This window comes from Apis cerana, linkage group LG16 (assembly GCF_029169275.1).
Source record: "Apis cerana isolate GH-2021 linkage group LG16, AcerK_1.0, whole genome shotgun sequence".
Taxonomy (NCBI): domain Eukaryota; kingdom Metazoa; phylum Arthropoda; class Insecta; order Hymenoptera; family Apidae; genus Apis; species Apis cerana.
The window spans coordinates 2343747-2363139 of NC_083867.1; the positions used below are offsets into that span (position 1 = coordinate 2343747).

Genomic DNA, 19393 nt, shown 5'->3' on the forward strand with positions numbered 1-19393 from the left:
AAATTTTTAAATTAAATTTAAGAATTATAAATGCACGAGTATAAATGAAAATAGTATGTCGATTGATAACCGTGTTTTTAATTAAATTTCGATTATAATATTTGAACATTTGAATAATTGTTCTTGATAGTAATGAAAATATATCGGAACAAATTCACTTCATTTCGAGAGAGACATAATTTTTTGATTGGTAACAGAGATATCAAAGATTTTTTTTAAACGAAATAATATATTTTTGTACTTACCTTTCGATAATTTTAAGAATAATAGCGATTTCTTTAATTAAAGGTTGATCAAAATGAATTTTATGACGGAAAACAAATTATTTCAAGATATTAATTAAAAATCAAGTATTAGCAATCGATGTCGAATGACTCTTACGATATAAAATTTTTTATTTTAATTCTCTTTATATCGAATTTCATTTTATTTTTTCCTTATGTTTTTGTTTTCTCGATTATAATAAAACTTATATGTCTAATTTTATAGGGTAATTTCATCGCGTTGATTTGATCGAGAAATTTTAAAATATCAATCCTCTTGTAATTTTAATCGTGATATTTATCGGTAATAAAGTATTCGGGAATATTTTATCGACTTTTCAAAAATGATTCGATAACATCGTCTCGATTCCAAGAATAACAAAGAAGATCCAAACTAATATTTTCAAATGAACAAGAGATTGTGTGAAAATATTTACTCGTGAAATTGCACCGATTGAATCGCAAACTTGAGATCCAAACGGTGGCACGATCTCTCGTTTCGTTCATTCTCGCTTGCACATCTTCTGAAAGAAGGAAGGGTGAGGATGGAAAACAAAATACAGAGTGTTAATATATTTTGCGCAACACGATCTATTTTAGAGGCCAAAACAAACACGAAAATTAATATCTCTTCATCTACATTCATTATAATATTTAATAGATGAAATAAATTTTTCGTTTCTATTTCTTTATCCATGCTTATAAGTATATACATTTTTGCAATTTATATATTTGTTTCAAATGCGGAATGTTCATTGTTGGCCTCTATTATATTAACACTCTATATAAATAAATTAATCAAAACGAGTTGCGCTTGAAACTCGCAACCAAGATTTCAAATAAATAAATAAATAAAACCATAATTCGAGCTTCGAGATTTTATTTTAATCTCCCCAATATAGCAAGACACTGTAACAGTATTTATAATAATTAACACGCTCGCGCGTCGCCGCCGCGACAACAAAGATTGCGGTGTAATATTCAAATCTTTCCCATTTTCGTCTTTTTTTTTCTTTTTTCCTCTCTCTTTTTTTTTCCACTTAATAATTCAGTCTGAGATTCGATTATTGCTATTTTCATTCGTTTTTATTTATTTATTTATTTTTTTCCCCCGTGTGTCCTCATTCGATTCAACAACGTTATCTCACCGAGTCTTTTTTCTGCTTTTTTTTCTTATTTCTTACTTTTTTTTTTTTTTCTCTCTCGTCACCTCTTCCGCATATGTTCGATCGTTAAAAGCGCGCGACATTTCGAAATTTCAGAGAAGGGGCGTTCTCTATTCTCTCGCCGCTTCCGCTGTTTCCAGAAGAGACGGCAACGATTGTGTTTTCTTTTTTTTTTTTCCCTTTTTTTTTTTTTCTTTTAAATATATAGATTACCGTGAGAGTTTACGTGTTACATGTGTGTGGTGTGTAATAATGTACTTCTTTTCTTCCTCTTCTCTCCGGTGTGACCAGTGTGTATACGGTACGTATATACATACATAGTTTTTTTTTTTACAAGGCACAGGTAGCTTACACACACGTATGTTCATTCGCCGAGCGTCCCTCTTTCTCTCCTTTTCTCTCGCACTCGGTGACATTCGTTATAGTCGATCTGTCTCGCTCACGCTCGCTCAGCAAACTCGCTCCTCGCACGCATGCCTCGTTCACGCAGTATTGCTTTTCATGTCATTCATCCGACAGAGATTACAGTAACTCCGTTTCTTTCCTTCTTTTCCACGCTTTTTATATTACTTCTTATCGGTTATTTCGTTTAACCTAGCGTTCTTTCTCTTCTTCGTGGGGACGATCGGAGCATTATTTGTATTTATTATTATGAAAATAGTTTTGCATAATTAGAGAAATGAAATGATTAGCGAAATAACTTTTTTTCTTTTCTTTGCAAAAAGTTTTTATTAGCAAAAGATAAAAGTAGCAAGCAATTCTTGAGAGTTTTTTAAATGGACTTATGTTTTTTAAATTACTTTTGAACAATTAATTTCTTAATTCAATCTGTACTAACGAAATATAGCAAACAATTGTAGAGAATTTTATTCTCAAATTAATCTTTGAAAATAGTTTTGCCATTTAGACAATAAAATCATCGAAGCTATTTCTCGTTAAAGACTCGAGTCTATTAATCGAGTAAAATCTCTTAAGAGTATTTTTTCTTAAATTTATTTGAAAATTAATTAGTTTTGACTCACTCTAGAGGGTATTTTTTAATGGAATCACTCTCATTCTCGATGTCTATTAACGAAAAATAGCAGTAACAAATAATTCTCGAAAATTAAAGGGTGTAAATTCGTTCGAGAGTAAAATTTTTGAAAATTATTTTTAGTGTTTGAAAATTTCTAAATTTGTAGCTCTAAAAACTATCATTATTAACGCAGTTAGTGAAAAATAATTTGCAAGAGTAACTTTCGAAAATTTCGATAATCACGAACTTCGATTTCTCGTTTGTCCACTTTCCTTTTTTATACTCTCCGTCATGTATGTGGCTCGAGAAATTAAATCGAGAGGAGGCACGATCATGCGATGATCTTTAACTCTCGATTATGGCGGATATTCGTGTCGCTACGTTGATTCAACGTGATTGCACAATTTGCACGCGCACTGCATTGGAAAGTCGCTATCGTGGAGTGAGGTCGAAACTAGATTTCGATCGGCCGTCTATTCTACGCTTCACTCGTCAAATTGAATCGTTCGACGCGATTAAACTTTGTCCAACTAATGATTGATGGTTTATATCGAATTATGTTCGACATTTTAAGTGACGAAATTGGGTGACGAGTATGAAAATTCTATGCGAATACTTCTTAAGTAGAGGTATGCTTATCGATAAAGTCATTTATGAACGTCGATAATATCGGTATTCTGTCGGTATTCGTTGATAATATCGTTAAGATATCGTTAAGGCGAAAAGTGATTGAGAAGGAATGCCACACGTTAAATAATTAATGATAAAATTATTTCAAAATTTTTTAAATAATGAGTTTCACAGTTTAAAAATATATAAATAAAAATAATTTTTTTTGTATCAATAATTTTATAAATACAAATCTGAAAATTATCAATAAATGAATAAGTGTAATTATTGATTTGAGAAATTCGAATCAATAAATGCAAATTTATTAAATTTTGAGGTTATCGATAATTTGATAATTGCAAATTTTATTTTTGCAGCAATTGCACGATTTGTTTCTACTAAAAAAAATTTTGAAAATTTTCGACAATTTTAATTGCATTTTTGATTCGTCAAACGATTTTGTATAAACTATAAATTTCGTTAATTAAATTGGCGCAATAATACTCATTTATTTACACTGTATGATATTCGTATTAGATATATTCGAGCTAAGTTTATTCGTGATTTCGCAAATTCATTGAAATAACATTGGAATACCAATATTAACGTGATTACGAAAAGAACAGATAATCGAATGTGAATTTACGTAATGCTTTGTCTCGTATCCAATGTGCGTGAGTTGGCAATACAGTAGAAGTCAATTTATTAGAACGCAATTTTCATTAATGCCTGATGATTAAATTGATTCTGGCTGAGCTCTTATTATCCGACTATCATCGATTGTCACTCCAATTATACGAACTATTTCTTCTTATGTTGAGATATTTAAGAATTTCCATTGATTCAAAAATAATATATTGACTTTGCTAAATTTAAAACATGTCTTTGTAAATTTGAATATACGTAAATTTATTATACAAATATTTTTTATTGTTTAGATCTAATATTTATTTACTTATTATTAATATATTCTTATATTTTTTTGAGTTGAATTTTTGAGTTGAAAAATTGAATTAGATTTTTGATTGATTAGATGTTCATGTAAATTGGATTAGATTCTTTTTTATATTCAACAATTTTATTTTTTAACATTTTTTTTATTCTGTTAAATTTCGTGAAATTGAACTATTGAATTCTCAATTAATCAAAATATAAATATATTTTATTTTAATAAAATATTATAATTTAATTTACCTTCAATCATTTGAATGAAGAATCACAGATCAAAGAACCTAATCTAACTCAGTTCCGATTATTCGAACGAAAAATCGTAAAAAAATCACAAATAACGAGAAAAATTAGACGTCTATCATATTACGAAATAATCATCCCCAAACTGCTTTACATAAATGGACTTCCACTGGACTTGCACATTTCCATTTTTCACGTACACGAGAAAATAGTACTAAACAAATAAACAGAAATGTCGGTCATACAGGTGAACCGGCTGTCGCTTTATCGACTGCGTTCGTTCCCTGGCTTTTATCCCCGATCACATCCGACACGTGTCACATAGAGAATCGACATTCTATTAACCGTTCCATCGGTGGTATACATTTTTCTCTTAGAATGCTATTTTTACGTTGGAAAAATGGTTCTTGGCCAGGCTGCGGGGCAAAACCGCTGACAGGAATGTCCTCGATCGTTTGCCCTGCTAAATAAGGAGCAGCCATTTTTTTCATTGACTACTGACCGTGACCTGATGCATAGAAACGAACGGTTCATGAATCATACTTCGCGAAAGTGAAGTCACAGCTTCTTTGCTTTGTAAATTCTTTCTCTCTTTTTTTTTTTTTTTCTCTTTCAATTAGTCATCTAGGGACTAATTAGATTGTTAGAGTTATGTGTGTCAAGGTTTCGAAATTTAACGCTAGAATTATAAATGTCACTTGGAAGCCAAATTGATCATTTGGCTTTTGAAATAGTAATTCCATATTTTGGTATTAAATTAAGAAATTTTTCAGAAATTAAATCAAATACGATACTGATTGCTTTCAGTTTTTACAATTACTAAGAAGATGGTAAGATTTTAGGTAATTGATGAAAATTTGGTAAAAATTTAATTTAAAAATTTATATTTTTATTCATATAGAAACATAATTATAGTACCTAATTATTTATATTATTAATTTTAATTATTTGTCTATGATAAAAATAACAATTTGGCTTCTGAATGAAAATATTTGCACATTATATTTCGAAATTATTTTGACAATTAATTCTTTAATTAGTCTTTCTCTTTCAATTCGAATAATAGTTTGCTCAACGTCTTTTGCACAACAATTTAACAAACTAACAATGTTATCGACAATGTTATAAATTGTAATTAATAAATTATGGATTTTTGTTTTAAAATTGTTACAATTTTAAAATTTAAATAACGTAACAAAAATAATCAAATTACTTATATATAATTTACAAGTTTTGTAAAGTTCCATTATGTACTACGTAGATTTATCCAATTATGCAAGAGAAATAATGCGATTAATTTTTACGCTTTCGGTTCAATCCATATCGGTCATTCTTCATTGTTTACTGCAAATTAATCTAACGTGCTCCTCTTATGTATATTAATTAGCCGAGCAAACGAGCAAATAAACAAAACTTCAATGAAAATACCATGATAAATTTGAAAATGTTCGACGAATGCACCTACCGTCCCCTGAGTCATCGAGCAAGAATCGATCCTTTAATTTTAAAAATCGAATCGAGATTTTCTTTCTTTCTTTCTTTCTCTCTCTTTCACCATTGCCCCGCGGTTTCATCGTTTGCTAAATACGCAACGCGTCGCGCATCTGGCACTTCCCACGAGACCAAGAATTATTACATATACGGTATAGGATAATATATATATATATATATATATATCTATATACATGCGTATTCTAAAGTGTGCGCAAACATACAAAGTAATGGGTCCAATGCGTGGGCCCTAATTACGCTCGATTGGGACTTCTTCGCACGAGGGTATGTACCCTTTCGACGAAGAACAGAGAATCGTATTAGGTTGTTGCAGATGAAATTTTTGAAATTTTAAAATTCTGATTTTTTTCTTGAGATTTTTAATTATTTATCAAGTAATAAGTAGGTGCTTTTATAAGTGATATGGAATCAGTTTTTATCAGTTATGCATAGAAACGATATATATAAGATTGTAATTGGAGGTTTTATTTTCAAATTTCAAGCCATTTGCAAAATTTATTATGCAATGTGATGAATATTTTTTTTTTATAAAAGAAAAATCAAAATTGATATGATTAAATTCCAAGATCTGTTGAGTGAATATAATAAATTGTTACTTATAGAGATATTATTGTATTTCTATTATAACTGATTGGTAAAAATTTTTTTAAATATTTGATTTCAGAAAGCTTAACTTAAACTTTTGTTTATAATAAATAGACTATAAATATTTATGTATTTATGCAAAATTTTAATACATAAAAATCTACAAAATGCATGTTACGTGAAAAAAGATATAAAATACATATTTCAAACCATAACATAAATATGTACTGTATTTAAGAAATAAAATTAATCTACAGTCCACTAATAATACGATTGACAAAATATTCAATTGAGTTTCAAACCTTAACATTAGAACTATTAAACTGATCAAAAAAATGATGGGTTTCAAATTTTTTGATTTTGAAATTACTTAAAAATGTATAAATGCATTTGATATCATCGATATTGATTTTTATTCAGCATTAGAAATATTATTATATTTAATTATCTTAATTCTTTGTGGCACAAATAGTTTTATGTAGTAAAAAGAGTCACGTTGTATAGAATTTTATTTTAATAAAATACATAAAAATAAAATTATTTTGTTAAACACGTAAAGTGATACAAAATGAGCAAAACAAAATACCAAATTAGATACTTAATTAAGAATTCCAACTGACAACTCGTGAATTTCTGATTATTTCAATTTTTCCAAATTAGAACTCTCTATACCCAAAGAATCAATTCTAATCGTTTAAAATAAATAATAGATACATTATAATTACAAATCCGTAGTTCTAATGTGTCAATAATGTTTTAATCACCGAATTCCAAATAATTACACCTATTCGTAAACTCATTCATTTCACGTGCAACAACCTAACCTGAAATCTCTAACGAATGACAACCGCATTGATCACACACGTTCACAAGGAGATCAAAGGATAGATTTAACGCCGATGATTTGTTGTAACACCGATAATAATTATTTATTGAAAATTAAAGTAACAAATTATTGGAGATTCTTCCAGTCGCCGTAGTGCTCTTTGTTCGTATTATAAAATATTGCCTCCTTCGTCCGGCTATGTATCCCTCCGGACTTTGTCCTTTATTATTAAACTCGACTTTCTCTCTCACATACACACGCTCTGAACACGCTTTCTATCTTCACACGCGCTGTCCCCCTTCCACGCAAATACTCTAGTAGCGTCTCTCACTCATTCTTATATTGCTCCATATGTACCCTCGCCGCGAAAAAGTATTTCTTCGTCGTTGCTCGATGATCGGCCGGTGACGTTTCGTTCCGTGGGATGGAAACGACTACTGGCCGCAATGATTCGATAAAAAGGTTCGATTGCTCGTCGAGGGATGATTGTCCCTTGATTGAAAACTGTCCCTCGGCTCCGTTGGAGCAAGAGAGAGAGAGAAGCTTGGAGCGGAGATGGCGCAACGTGTACCCATATGGCGCGCCATCTTTTTAATCTTTGAGCCGTGCGATTTCGAACGTGTCACGTGCAGTCATTAAGAGCTGACTATTGGTTTGACAACAAGGGGATAAATTGAAGGATGGTGAATAGGAAGAATTTTTTCTGTTCGTGGATTGATAATTTAGGGGAGATGAAGAATGGTGGAACGAACAAGTTGGAATTTTATGATTACTCTTTTAATATTGGGAAGAGGTTTTTTTTTCAAATTTAGGATGTGAGAGAGATTTTTGTAAAATTAATTTTTTCTTTCTTTTTTCTACTTTGAATAGTCAGAAACGGTACAATTGGTGATAATAATTTTGTTAACTAATTACGAAATGATAAAATAATATTTCAAATATACTTTTGTCTAGTGGTACAATCCTTTAAATAATACATAAAAGATTTATATTCTATTCTTAAAAGTTACTTTAAGAAAAAACAAAAAAAATATTTCTAATAAACGAAATTTAACCATCGATGCAATTAAGTTTTCACAGAATTATAATTCAAAACGAAGCCAGTGCTAATTTTCGAGTTTGCAAATGCGTGAAAACGTGCCTGTATTCCTGAAAGACACCCAGTCGAGATTTACAGGGCGAAGAAGATTCAAGAATGAGCGCATAATCTACTGTGTGGGAATAATAAACTGCGATGGAGCACCCGTACCGACGCGGAAGTAATCCGATAATCTCATTAGATGGGTCTCCATAAAATCGTTAACCGCCATCCAACCCATAAACGTGTCCCGTTTCTGACGTTGCTTTCCCCTCGACAACCAGCTCATCTTTATCCCTTGCTTTTGCCTCTTTCATCCCTTTTCCGTTTCCTTTTCTTCTCTTTTTGACTGGCTAATTTAATTTCTCTCACCTTCCTCTCTCCCCATCCCCCCCTTTTCTCTTAAGCGATTAAAAAAGCGTTCTCGTGGATAGTGGGACACTTTGAAACTTGATTTTTAATAGAAGAATCATATCACGTATACCGTTTCTATTAAGCATAATGTAAACGGGTGATTAAAGTCGTGAGAATAATCGAATAATTAAATAGGTGCGTTCGATCGAGAATTTTCGCACGTTTATATATCTAATTTTATTTGCAATGCTGAATACGAAAACTGTCGAAGAATATTTTCAAGAATTCGGAAAATTTTTCAATTCACAAGGAAATCCATTGAAAATTCCATCGATACACGTGTATACACGCATAGACAATTATTATTATTCTCCTGGCAAATCGAAAACACGGAGGAAACGCGTCAAGTTGAAATCGGGGTCGAAAGCCGGGCACGCGTCTCGCACGCGTTCATCGCTATGAAGGAAGGAGGGGAGGGGGAAGAGAGGGAAGGAGAAGGGAGAAGGAGAGGGGGAAGGAGACCCGTGGAGGGGGAGGAGACCGGTTTGTACAAGCAATTTTCTGTTTCTCATTACCGACTGCATTAGCGGAATATTCGCGTGCGATATTAGGACCCAATGTAAATTAACTGGATTAAATGCGCCGGCCGATTGCATCAATCTCATTAAGCGGAGCGCATAATGTTTGACGAGAGAACGGGTGGCGCGAATCTAGGCGGTCGGTCAGTAACGATGTTTGGGGATGCTCTGATAATTATCAAATCCCTGGCCGTTGTTTGTGCCGGGCAAATCGAAAATAATAAAACACTTGGTATCTGGAGGACACACGATAGGATCCAGATTTTGGACTGGTTCGAAACTCTGCGTGAAAATTTGTAGGTTAGGTGTCGAGCAAATCGAAAATAATAATCACACCCGGTGTTTATATACACGTCATGATAGGGCGAACTCTGTGAGTAATTTAAAGCAATTTGTGAACTTTTGCAGGCGAGAATTTATAGGTTAGAATAAATTGAAAATAAGAGAATATTTCTGTACACGATAAGATGAAGTTTTTGGACGAGTTAAAGCATTCTGTGAACTTTTGTATAAAATGTAAAACTTTATAAGTCGATACATAAGATTTGAGAGTATAAGTTATCTTTGTTAGTGAGTACTGCATTGAGAATGAAAATTTTCAAAAATTAGTTTTGGAAATTATTTTATCGTATGTAGTGGATATTATGTAGTCGAAAGCAAATTTCTTAGAGTTTTAAAATTGTTCTTAAGAATTATTTTAGGTGTAATGGATATTGCATTAATCTCGAAAGTTTTGTTATAAATTTATTTTTTTTCTAAAGCTTTACTCTACGAATATTGCATTCAAGAATTGTTTTTCGACAGTGAATAGAGTGAATATTACAGGATTGCATAAATTTCTATGAATACTCGTATGTTTACTCGTAAAAATTTGTTTGGAGAATTTAATTTGATGTATTTTGTAAATGTTATTGATGCTTTTCAAGAATATTGAAAAAAAAAACAAACAAAATTAAACTAAATTAAACAATTAATCAAGTTATTTAAAGTTAGATTAGAATCTAACTTTATGGAATGGAAGAATTTAAAGAAAATTAGGTTAGATTAAAAAACCTAGGTCACTCAAACTTAGATTAGTTTATAGCCATTAAAGGGCCATCGAAGAAGTTGAAAAAACTTGGAGCTTATTTAAAATTAAATAATTAAATAATTAAAAAATTAAAATACTTCACCAAGTAGCAATTAAAACGATAATTCCAAATTTCGACCAATAACAAATATTGATCTTGTAAGCACGATATAACACTTTTAACTTTCCCACTTTCTTATCGAGTTCTCGACAGTTTCGTCCCGAACTTGCGTAATTCATCGAATCGGATTGGTCGTTGAATCGGTAATTTGCGGTCGGGTGTTGGTAACCCGCAGCTCCAACTTCTAGAATTTCGATCGGTCGGTGTTGGTTCCCCGCTGTCCTACGACTACTAGACTCTGTCATCGTCCCCGATATTCCACCGGCAGGTGGATGATGTTTGACTTTCAGTATGATAACCGTTGTTCAAATATTCGTGGGCCGGAAGTAGACTAAACTCGTACAGAATTTCAGAGATTTCGAAAAATCGATTGCCACTTTGATTGGTGAAATTTTAAAAAATTCGAGACAGTTTGAAAAATAATTACGATTTTGATTTTTGTTCGTTGAATTTTCAAGATTCATGCAAATGGTGATTTTGAATTTTACGTAGCGCACGTGTGCTCCCTTCATCACAATTTCTTGAGTAGTTTGATTAATGCATCATAGGTTTTGCACGTGTACAAATAGATATGGGGTAGAGATTTGTTTAAAAAAAAAAAAAAAAAGAAAGAAATTTTATCCAACATATTAATTTCACCAATTGATAAACTAGATGAAAAAAATTAATAAAATGCAACTGTTTTCAACAATTGAATAATTTTTCATATAAATCTCTGTCACACGTCTCTGCTTCTCTCTCTTCTTTAGTTCTTATCGATTCACATCTCTCACGCTCCAATCAGAACCGAGGATTCGAGACTAAGATTCGCAAGAAGTGCACGACAGACGCGAGATGTGCGATCGAAAGAAAACGTGCTTGTTTCGACCGCGGGGCACCTCTGATTGCTGTCACAATGAGCCTTATTATCCCTATTGAAGCCTAGAATTAATCCTTAACCTCTATGTTTTTTTTTTTCACCTTAAAGTTATGCTAAATACGCTTGCATCTTCTTAGGTACAAGTACGGCATCTAAGGTGCTAATCGTTTAAAAGTCCTAACCTCTAAGTGTTTTCTCCGTCTACTTGTCCAGTGTACAGTAAAACAAAAGTCAAAATTAATAAGAAAATGAACAAAAGACGTCTCGTGTTGTAATTTGCTCAACTCCTCTGTACAAATGGCAGAATAAAGGCGAGTTTACACTTGCGCATATGCATCATTTCCAAGCTAAATATAATTAATATAATACTTTAGTGTCGTAGTTTAAGCTTGTTCAACTGAAAGGAAAGAAACGAGTAAGTAAGAAACAAAAAATCGGTGTCAAATTTCGCTTCAAGGTCCTTCTTCGAGAATTGGTAAATATAGTAATAGGATACCGAAGAGAGCGTTACCGTCGCTGTCCACTTGTTTCTAGTTGCATCATGAATCATCGTATATACAAAAATGAGAACTGACTCTGCTTTGTCCATTTTGAACGAAACGGAAACGGTGAAAACAGCGTTTAATGTAAATTAAATATATTATGCACGTTAAAGTGTAAATTCGCTTTAAGCAACTCGGTTGAGAAGATACGCATGAAAGTCGATCGATCTCTCTCAAGTTTCTGAGAAGCTTGAAAAGGAGAGCGTCTTTCGCTCGATTAAATGAACGCCTCTGAAAGGAAGGAGCCTTTGATCCACCGCATTTTTCCGCATGTCGCGCGGCCATTTTTCCCCACACTTCGATATTTTTCTCGACTCTTATTCCCCCTCCTCTTTACGTACGTTATACACCGTATGCTCATTTCTAAAAGAGCCTTTGGACCGTAAAATGTTCCAGAAACATTTCTCTTTTATTTCTAGAGGTTAGGTTGCCAGAAAAATTATCCTCGCGAAAAGTGTGGGGGGAAAGAAGTGCAAGTTGGTGAAATAGGTAACGCCATAACTCATACTCTAGCCAAATGGAGGTGGGTAGCGAACAAATAACGGGTGGCGGACCAATAACCGGTTCATTAATTGCACTACTTTCCGCTCTTTTCGCGGAGAGAGTTTTTCTGACAACTCTTTGGAGTTAGAGGAGTGCATTTTCTCTCCTTAAAAAGTACGTGAAAAATGTTAATAGAAATAAGGAAGGAGGATTTATAGTACATTAATAGTTGGATAACTATACAAATTTTGCATTTATCGTGTAATGGTATCGAAGTTGATACGAGTTGATCAGATTCATATTTCCTTTGTATTTCGACTTTTCGAAAAGTTAAAGAAGACGAGTTCAAAAATGAAAATTCAAATTTATGGGTTAGTAGTTTGTTTTACTAAACATAAAAGAAAAAAAAAGAGAAATGGATTTAAATAAGATAAATGTAATAAATGCTAGATAAAGATCTAAATTTTACTTATATTCAACTCCAATATGATTCGAACTCAGACTTATTTTTCTGTTTCGTCGAACATAAAGGGGGCAATAATTTTCACAAGTTCCAATCTTTTCGAAGAATCTTTTCGCAGTTATCCAATTGTTCGTCTTTCCAATTTAATTTTCAAGCCACGAATTCTCAAATGGATCAAAGGTCTATCTTCATCTTTCATAATTATGAAATAAACGAAGGAAAGATCAAACAGCGTAAAAACTACGTTTACCGCGATTGGAAAAGTGGTAAAATAGCGATTGGCTTTTCTTATGTTTCATTTACACGCACAATCTCTCTCTCTCTCACTCTTTCTCTCTTTCTCTCTATTCACCTTACTTTTTAACTTCTTATTTCACTCTTCTTTCTTTCTTCTTTTTTTTTCAACTTTTTTTCTCACTTCATCTTTCCCCATTGTTGCGTACTCCTTTATTCGTGCCTCGTTACTTCTGTCTCCCCCTTTCCATTTCCCCTCTCGTTACTCGGTTCGGGTTAATTATTACAAAGATGCTTGTACAATAATATAATATAGACTCTATATTAGTTACAATAATATCGTAGCGTCCTAACTCGCGATCGATCGATCCGTATCCACCCTCCCCCTTTCCTCCTCCCTTCCTCTCTCCTCCACTCTTCTCATCCCCAGATTGTGGACAAACTGATATAACTGGAACATCTCTGGCTTATAAAGTCGCGATTTTTTTTTTCTCCCTTTTAGCGCACGGTTTCTACTCACGGTTTGCGTCACATTATTGCTTATTGCTTACGTTAACGTGCACGTCTAACGGGTTCGTGGAAAAATTCCTTCGAGTGGATTCCATCGATCGTGATCATTATTGCAATTCGATCGAATCGCACGATTTTATTTTAATATTTTTCCAATTATTTGGAGAATTTATTTTTTTTTTTGAAAATTTTTTTTACCGTGGATAAGGGTCGAACGAGTGGCCGATTCGTCTGTTTTTATTCACTCGGTGATAAATCAATATAATCGAGAATTTTGGCCATCAGGAATTTTTCCACGAGACTAGACGCGTTGGCAAAGAAAAATGAAAGTGATTGCAGGAAGAGGAAGAATCAGAGTTCGTGATTAATTTCATTTTTAAAAGATCATTTATCATGATCGAGCCAATTTCTTCTTTTGTTTTTTTTTTTTTTGAACAAATCTCTCGTCATCTGTTCGGTCAGGAAAAAGAAAAAGAATTAAATCCGAATTTAAATTTAAATTTTCACAAATTGCAAAAAGGATACCGAGAATTTGCACGTACATTCACAGCCTTGCATATAACAAACGATTCTTCGCAGCTAAATTTCTAAAAATCATTTTTATCTCCTGTGAAATAATCCCAACTCTTGTTTACGAGCAACTCTCTCGCGTTAATATTATCCACGAATCTTCTATTCTTAACCCCTTTGGAGAGAGAAACATTTCGAAATGTTGGATACAACGGACCGAATATATAAATCCATCACAGTTACAATATTACACTTTACACGTTTCGGCCGTTCGTCCATATCGATATTCCCCCCTCCCCCTCTTTCGAATAATCCTTTGAAGAACTCGAAATGGGAGAGTCGAAACTCTCGTCCAAGGTAATTCATCCCCCGAACAAGGTTTTTATTATCTGCGGATCCCCGTGATCCGATTACCCCGTTAATGGTACAGAAAAAGTGCGTGGAATTTGTACAGAAATCGATTAAAAATGTCCCGAATAAAAATGTTTGAAACAAGCGGCATTGATATTCTGCAAGTGGCGATGAAATAAATTTGGAACCACCTCCTTTCCCTCCTCCCGCTTTTCGAAATTGCCTTCATCGTTTCACGTTGCTTCTCCTCTTCCTCCCCTCCCCCCTCGATGGAAGTTAATTGAATCGTCGAAATAGTGATGGCCCCGAAATACCAGAAATATTTGTATTAAATTTATCATCCGGCCGCGCGACGTTTCTGTTTAGCCACGTAGAATATATATATATATATATATTTGTATATATATTCTACGAGAGTTAATACGCGACTGGAAACACGAAATAATATTATATTATCCCCGTCGAATGAATTATTCGATGTAACACGTGGCGATTTTTCAAGAAAATTTTTTTCACGAGAACGAAAAATTCACGATACACTCTGATTCTTCTCGTTCAACTCTTCGGCGCACCAGATACGTGGTTAATCCTACTGCAGATTGTACCGCGTTTGAATTCACTTCGTTAACGCTCTTTTCTCTTCGACACTTGCGGCTGTGCCGCATTGTCGGTGTCGGGTTTCACTCTCAACCTTGAGGATCGTTTAGTACAGTGGTTCTCAACCCCCGAGAGTCGCGACTTCTTTGAAAGTTAGGTTAGGTTTTCGGTGTTTTTTTTTTAGCGATGTGTCTTGTATTAAAATTGGTTAAAAATCAGAGATGATGAATATACTTTGATTTTTCTTGCATCGAATATGAGCGTAAGAAAGAATTTTTTTTATTAATTGAAAAGGAAAAAATATTTTGAAAGATCAGTATTTTGATATAATTAATATCCACGTCAATAATTAAAATTTTAATAAAACTTTCACGACACGAGATATTACACGTCAGTTGAGAAACACTGTTTTATAGGAATATCAGAATGTTTCATTCGCTGATTAATTCAAAATTATGTTATATCTTTTTTCACTTTGAGAACGAATCTTTTACTCGGCAAAAATATTAATGAATCAAAATCATCGAATTTTTCGTCCAAATCTCGAAACATCGTTGATAAAATATCTTTTTTTCATTTCGGAGAAATAACGAAAATAATTCAGAAGCTTCGAAACGTGTTTTTCCTGTTTTGGTTAGTTATCGAGATAGCTAGTGGTTATTAGAGCTATTATATAATAGCTACGGTATACATTTAGGTATAACACGGCTAATAGCCCTTTGTAGCTATTACATAACAGCTAACAGTGCAATCAACCTTTAATAGATCTACTAATATTTCGTGTGGTAATTGAATTCTGCCCGAGGCTTTTTCCACCGGACGCAAAACCTGTTTGGCAGACAGAGAATCATCCATTGTCCTCTGGAACGTTGTATTTTCAAAAAAATTATCCATATTTGAAAATATTGGAAAATTCGTTTTTTACTTTGCAAAAGAGAATTTTAAAACTGTTTTCTTTACGTTGAAAAAAATTCACGAAATCAAGACTAAAATTATGAAACTTTCTCTCATAACGATATATATATTATTATTAATCGAGATAAAAAGGAATTGTTGTTTCCTGTATAAATATGAACAGCTGTATCAGCTATTTCAATAATATTTTCTTTTTGTTACAATAATCAACATTGCAATAAATTTTCAGCAATTTTCAGAATACTATTGGTTTACAACATTTATCTTTCGTCATGAAAAAAATGAATATAAACTTAACACAAATAATCGTCTTATGTCAGTACCCAGATACATTTCTACTTAACATAAAATTTTCAATTCTCTATCTCGTACATAACCTCGTCGTATCATCGTTATTCGACACTTTTGGCCCAAATTTAAAATTATTCTTGAAAATTGAATAACCTCGAGTCTTCGATGCTTGCGAGAAACGGGCGAAAAATTTTCCACCATATATCCTCTTCCCACCAACGATATAAAATACACGCGCAGTGCACACTTAAGGTACTTCCTTCTCGTGCAAAGAGGAGAACGTTGTAAAAGAAAACATTTGCCGAGTAACCTCTCCCCCCTCCCCCTATATGCGCCATATTAAACCTATCCTCTATGTATTCTCTACCTTAAAAGATAACGACCTCTGCCGGTCGATCGTCTTACTAACTAAAAACGTGACGCTGCATTTCTCTCCCTCCCTCATCCGTCCCTTGGATAAATCGATCCTTTTTCTTCGTTATTTTACCTCTTTTTTTTTTATTTTTTTTATTTTTTTTTTCTTTTTTTATTACTTTCGTTTCGCCAAAAGAAGAATCCGATCGATCGACGCGCCGTGATCTCGGCTCGTGATATGGTTCTAACCATAAAAACTTGTGTAATTACTGTTTCGTCAGCTTTACCCGATTTTTTTTTTTTTTAATTAGCTAGTGCCTACGAGCTACATCGGTAAAAAAACCTACTGGCCAGGGGAAATTCGCGTTCGATCATTCACGATCATCCTCCTCTTCTTTCACATCGTCCTGGAAGGAACGCACAAGCGGTTTCCCTTTCTTGAGAGAGAGAAGGAAAAAAAAATTCCCTTCGAGGGTTAATACTCCCTTCTTCCTTCCTTCCTTCCTTCCTTCCTTCCTTTTTTCCTTCCTTCCTTCCTCTCGAAACGGTAAACCGTTCATCTTGATCGGATCCACCTTCCACCCTTCCACTGTCTGCTTGATTTTCTTGCCAGACTGGAGGAGTAGCAGCACTCGTACGGAAGGAATCGGAGGTTTGCCCCTCTTCTTGTCTCTTTATTATAGGCAACTTTATTTTTCGTTCCTCGATTCAGGCGCCCTCTATCCCTCTTAGAGTCTGTCTTCTTTTTCTTCCTCTCGTTTTTTCTTCCAAGATATTCTTCCACGGTGGTCGTGCGAGCATGAATTTCTCCCGACGTATCAGAGAGGCTAGCAAGAGCTACGGACACGAGCGTACGAAGCCAAAGTATCGATTGTTCGCTTTTTTCCGTTCTTCTTGTTTTTCTTTTTTCTTTTCTCTCTCTTTTAGTCGCTTGTGGCCCGGACGCTCGACCGATCTCGTTCAGTGATTCGCGTCGAAGGCGATCATGTATGTATAATATATATATATGTATGTATAGATTTTTTTTTTTATACACGTGTACCACCTCGTTTTGTCACCCACACGGTGTCCAAATAACGCAGATTAGAAACGTCGAATTTGTTAACCGTCACGAGATCGTCGTCCGTTCGATTAGAATCACCTGTATATCGCGACGATCGCCGTCAGTGTGACGATCATCAGGTACGTCGATCGAGTAGGTACGAAGCCCCGGTTCTCTTCCATACACTGACCTGAAAGTATAAAAGAGAGGAATTTGTTTACAGAATTTTTGATGACGACTCTTCATTTCGAAATTTTTTTTTTTTTAATATATCATGATTAAATGGGAACGATTTTCAATTTTCAACAGTAAAATATATTTTGATTTCGAATTTCCACTGGTTGGAGATATTTTAAATTCGGCATTTTTAGCATATTGTATGTTTTTTTAGATTAGATTAGGTTATGTCAGGTTAGATCGTTGAGAAACTCAATTTATATAGATATTACGTAATAAAAGATTGTATTTAAAATTTGTTAATTTTGGTTTACCAGAAAATGAACGATTTTAAAAGATCAATTACGAAACGATACATAAAATATAACGATGCTAATTTTAAATCGATATCTCAAAGACTTGAGAAATATACTGATTAGGTTATGTTAATTAGGTTAGATTCACATTTCAACTGTCTATTCGCATTTATCAGTAAAAATATCGGAAAAAATATTGGATGCGTAAAAAATTGATCGGTATCCTAAAATGAGATTTAACTTGTTTCTTAAACCCCTTGGCTAACATGGTTAGGATAAAGTGGTGCCATTTAATTCGACATTTATCAACGAGTTGTCACAGTACATTTGTCAGGTGAAGTCGTCTACGTGTCGTGGCAAATTATGCGTGGCTGTCGTGCACCATCTGCTACCAGAATTTAACTGACGCGGTGGATGACAATTGCTGACGCCACGATTTTGATTGGACACTGCAGTCTGTCGCCCTGTCAAACTGCATTCCCCGCCACGAGATGGAATTTCGCGTCTCCTCGTCTCTTTTTCGCCGGTGGAAGCAGCGTGGTCGATAAGTTTTCCCGAGGAGCGGCGTCGGATCCCACCGTCGATCAAGCGTAACCTTGATATTTTCCACGAAAGTCTCGGAGGAAGGGAGATAAGGATTTCTCTGTTTCGAAAAGTTGGCAAAGTATTTGAAAAGCAAATCGGTAGAGATTTCTCAATAAGCGTCGCCAAGTCGTGAAACGAAGCAACGAAGGGGCAACAAAACTCGAGTGAAGTGACAAGATAACAGTTAAAGTTCCGAGGATGCTTCAAGTTGAAGCACGACTCGAAGCACTGTGCACAGTCTGATAACGTCGAAGAAATCGGCCAACGAGTACGTAATACAAGTAAAGAGTGTATACATAACTACGTTTCATCTGTATTTTTCGATCCAAAAATACAACTAGTTTTTTTTCAAGAATCGGTGACACGGTATTAGGATTGTTTATCGACTGAGTATCGAACGTGGTGCCATCTGCAGTCTATTAATTTCTCCAAAAGTCTAACCAAGTTCGAATTGTTAGGTTTTTTGATCGAGTTCGATTTTAAAATCGTTTGCTTGACTTTCAATTTATGATTCGAAGATGAAAAATTTTCAATAACTCTTCGTTGCATTTCCTCGCTATTCCACAAGAGAAATAGATTTACAAATAGATTTCACATTTGAATAAATCTGATCAAGAAACCCATAGCGCGTATGTGTGCCGGTGAAAAGCTATTTCCAACGTTTATGATAAAGTACTTGCTTCTCGTATGATGAAAAATCTACGACTCGAGTCTTTCCTCAACAAGCCTCGACAATTCGCACACAAAAGCTAAGGTAAACAAAGGAGTACGAGAGAAATAGCAAAAGGTAACACCATCTCTGCGTAAGGAGAGAAAG

At 33.9% G+C, this 19393-nt stretch overlaps 1 protein-coding gene and 1 long non-coding RNA gene across 3 annotated transcripts in view; one reads left to right on the forward strand and one right to left on the reverse strand.

Annotated features, from left to right (window-relative positions):
- Positions 1-19393, forward strand: part of LOC133667470 (uncharacterized) — a 101138-nt gene that overhangs the window by 31584 nt on the left and 50161 nt on the right. The gene's annotated exons all lie outside the window — the stretch shown is intronic.
- LOC108000231 (uncharacterized) overlaps positions 1127-19393 on the reverse strand; it is a 305633-nt gene continuing 287366 nt past the window's right edge. For both annotated transcript variants that reach the window (XM_062086379.1, XM_062086378.1), the window contains one exon: positions 1127-17708. In XM_062086379.1, coding sequence (XP_061942363.1) covers positions 17614-17708 — 95 coding nt within the window. In that variant the 3' untranslated portion in view covers positions 1127-17613. The remainder of the gene's footprint in view (positions 17709-19393) is intronic.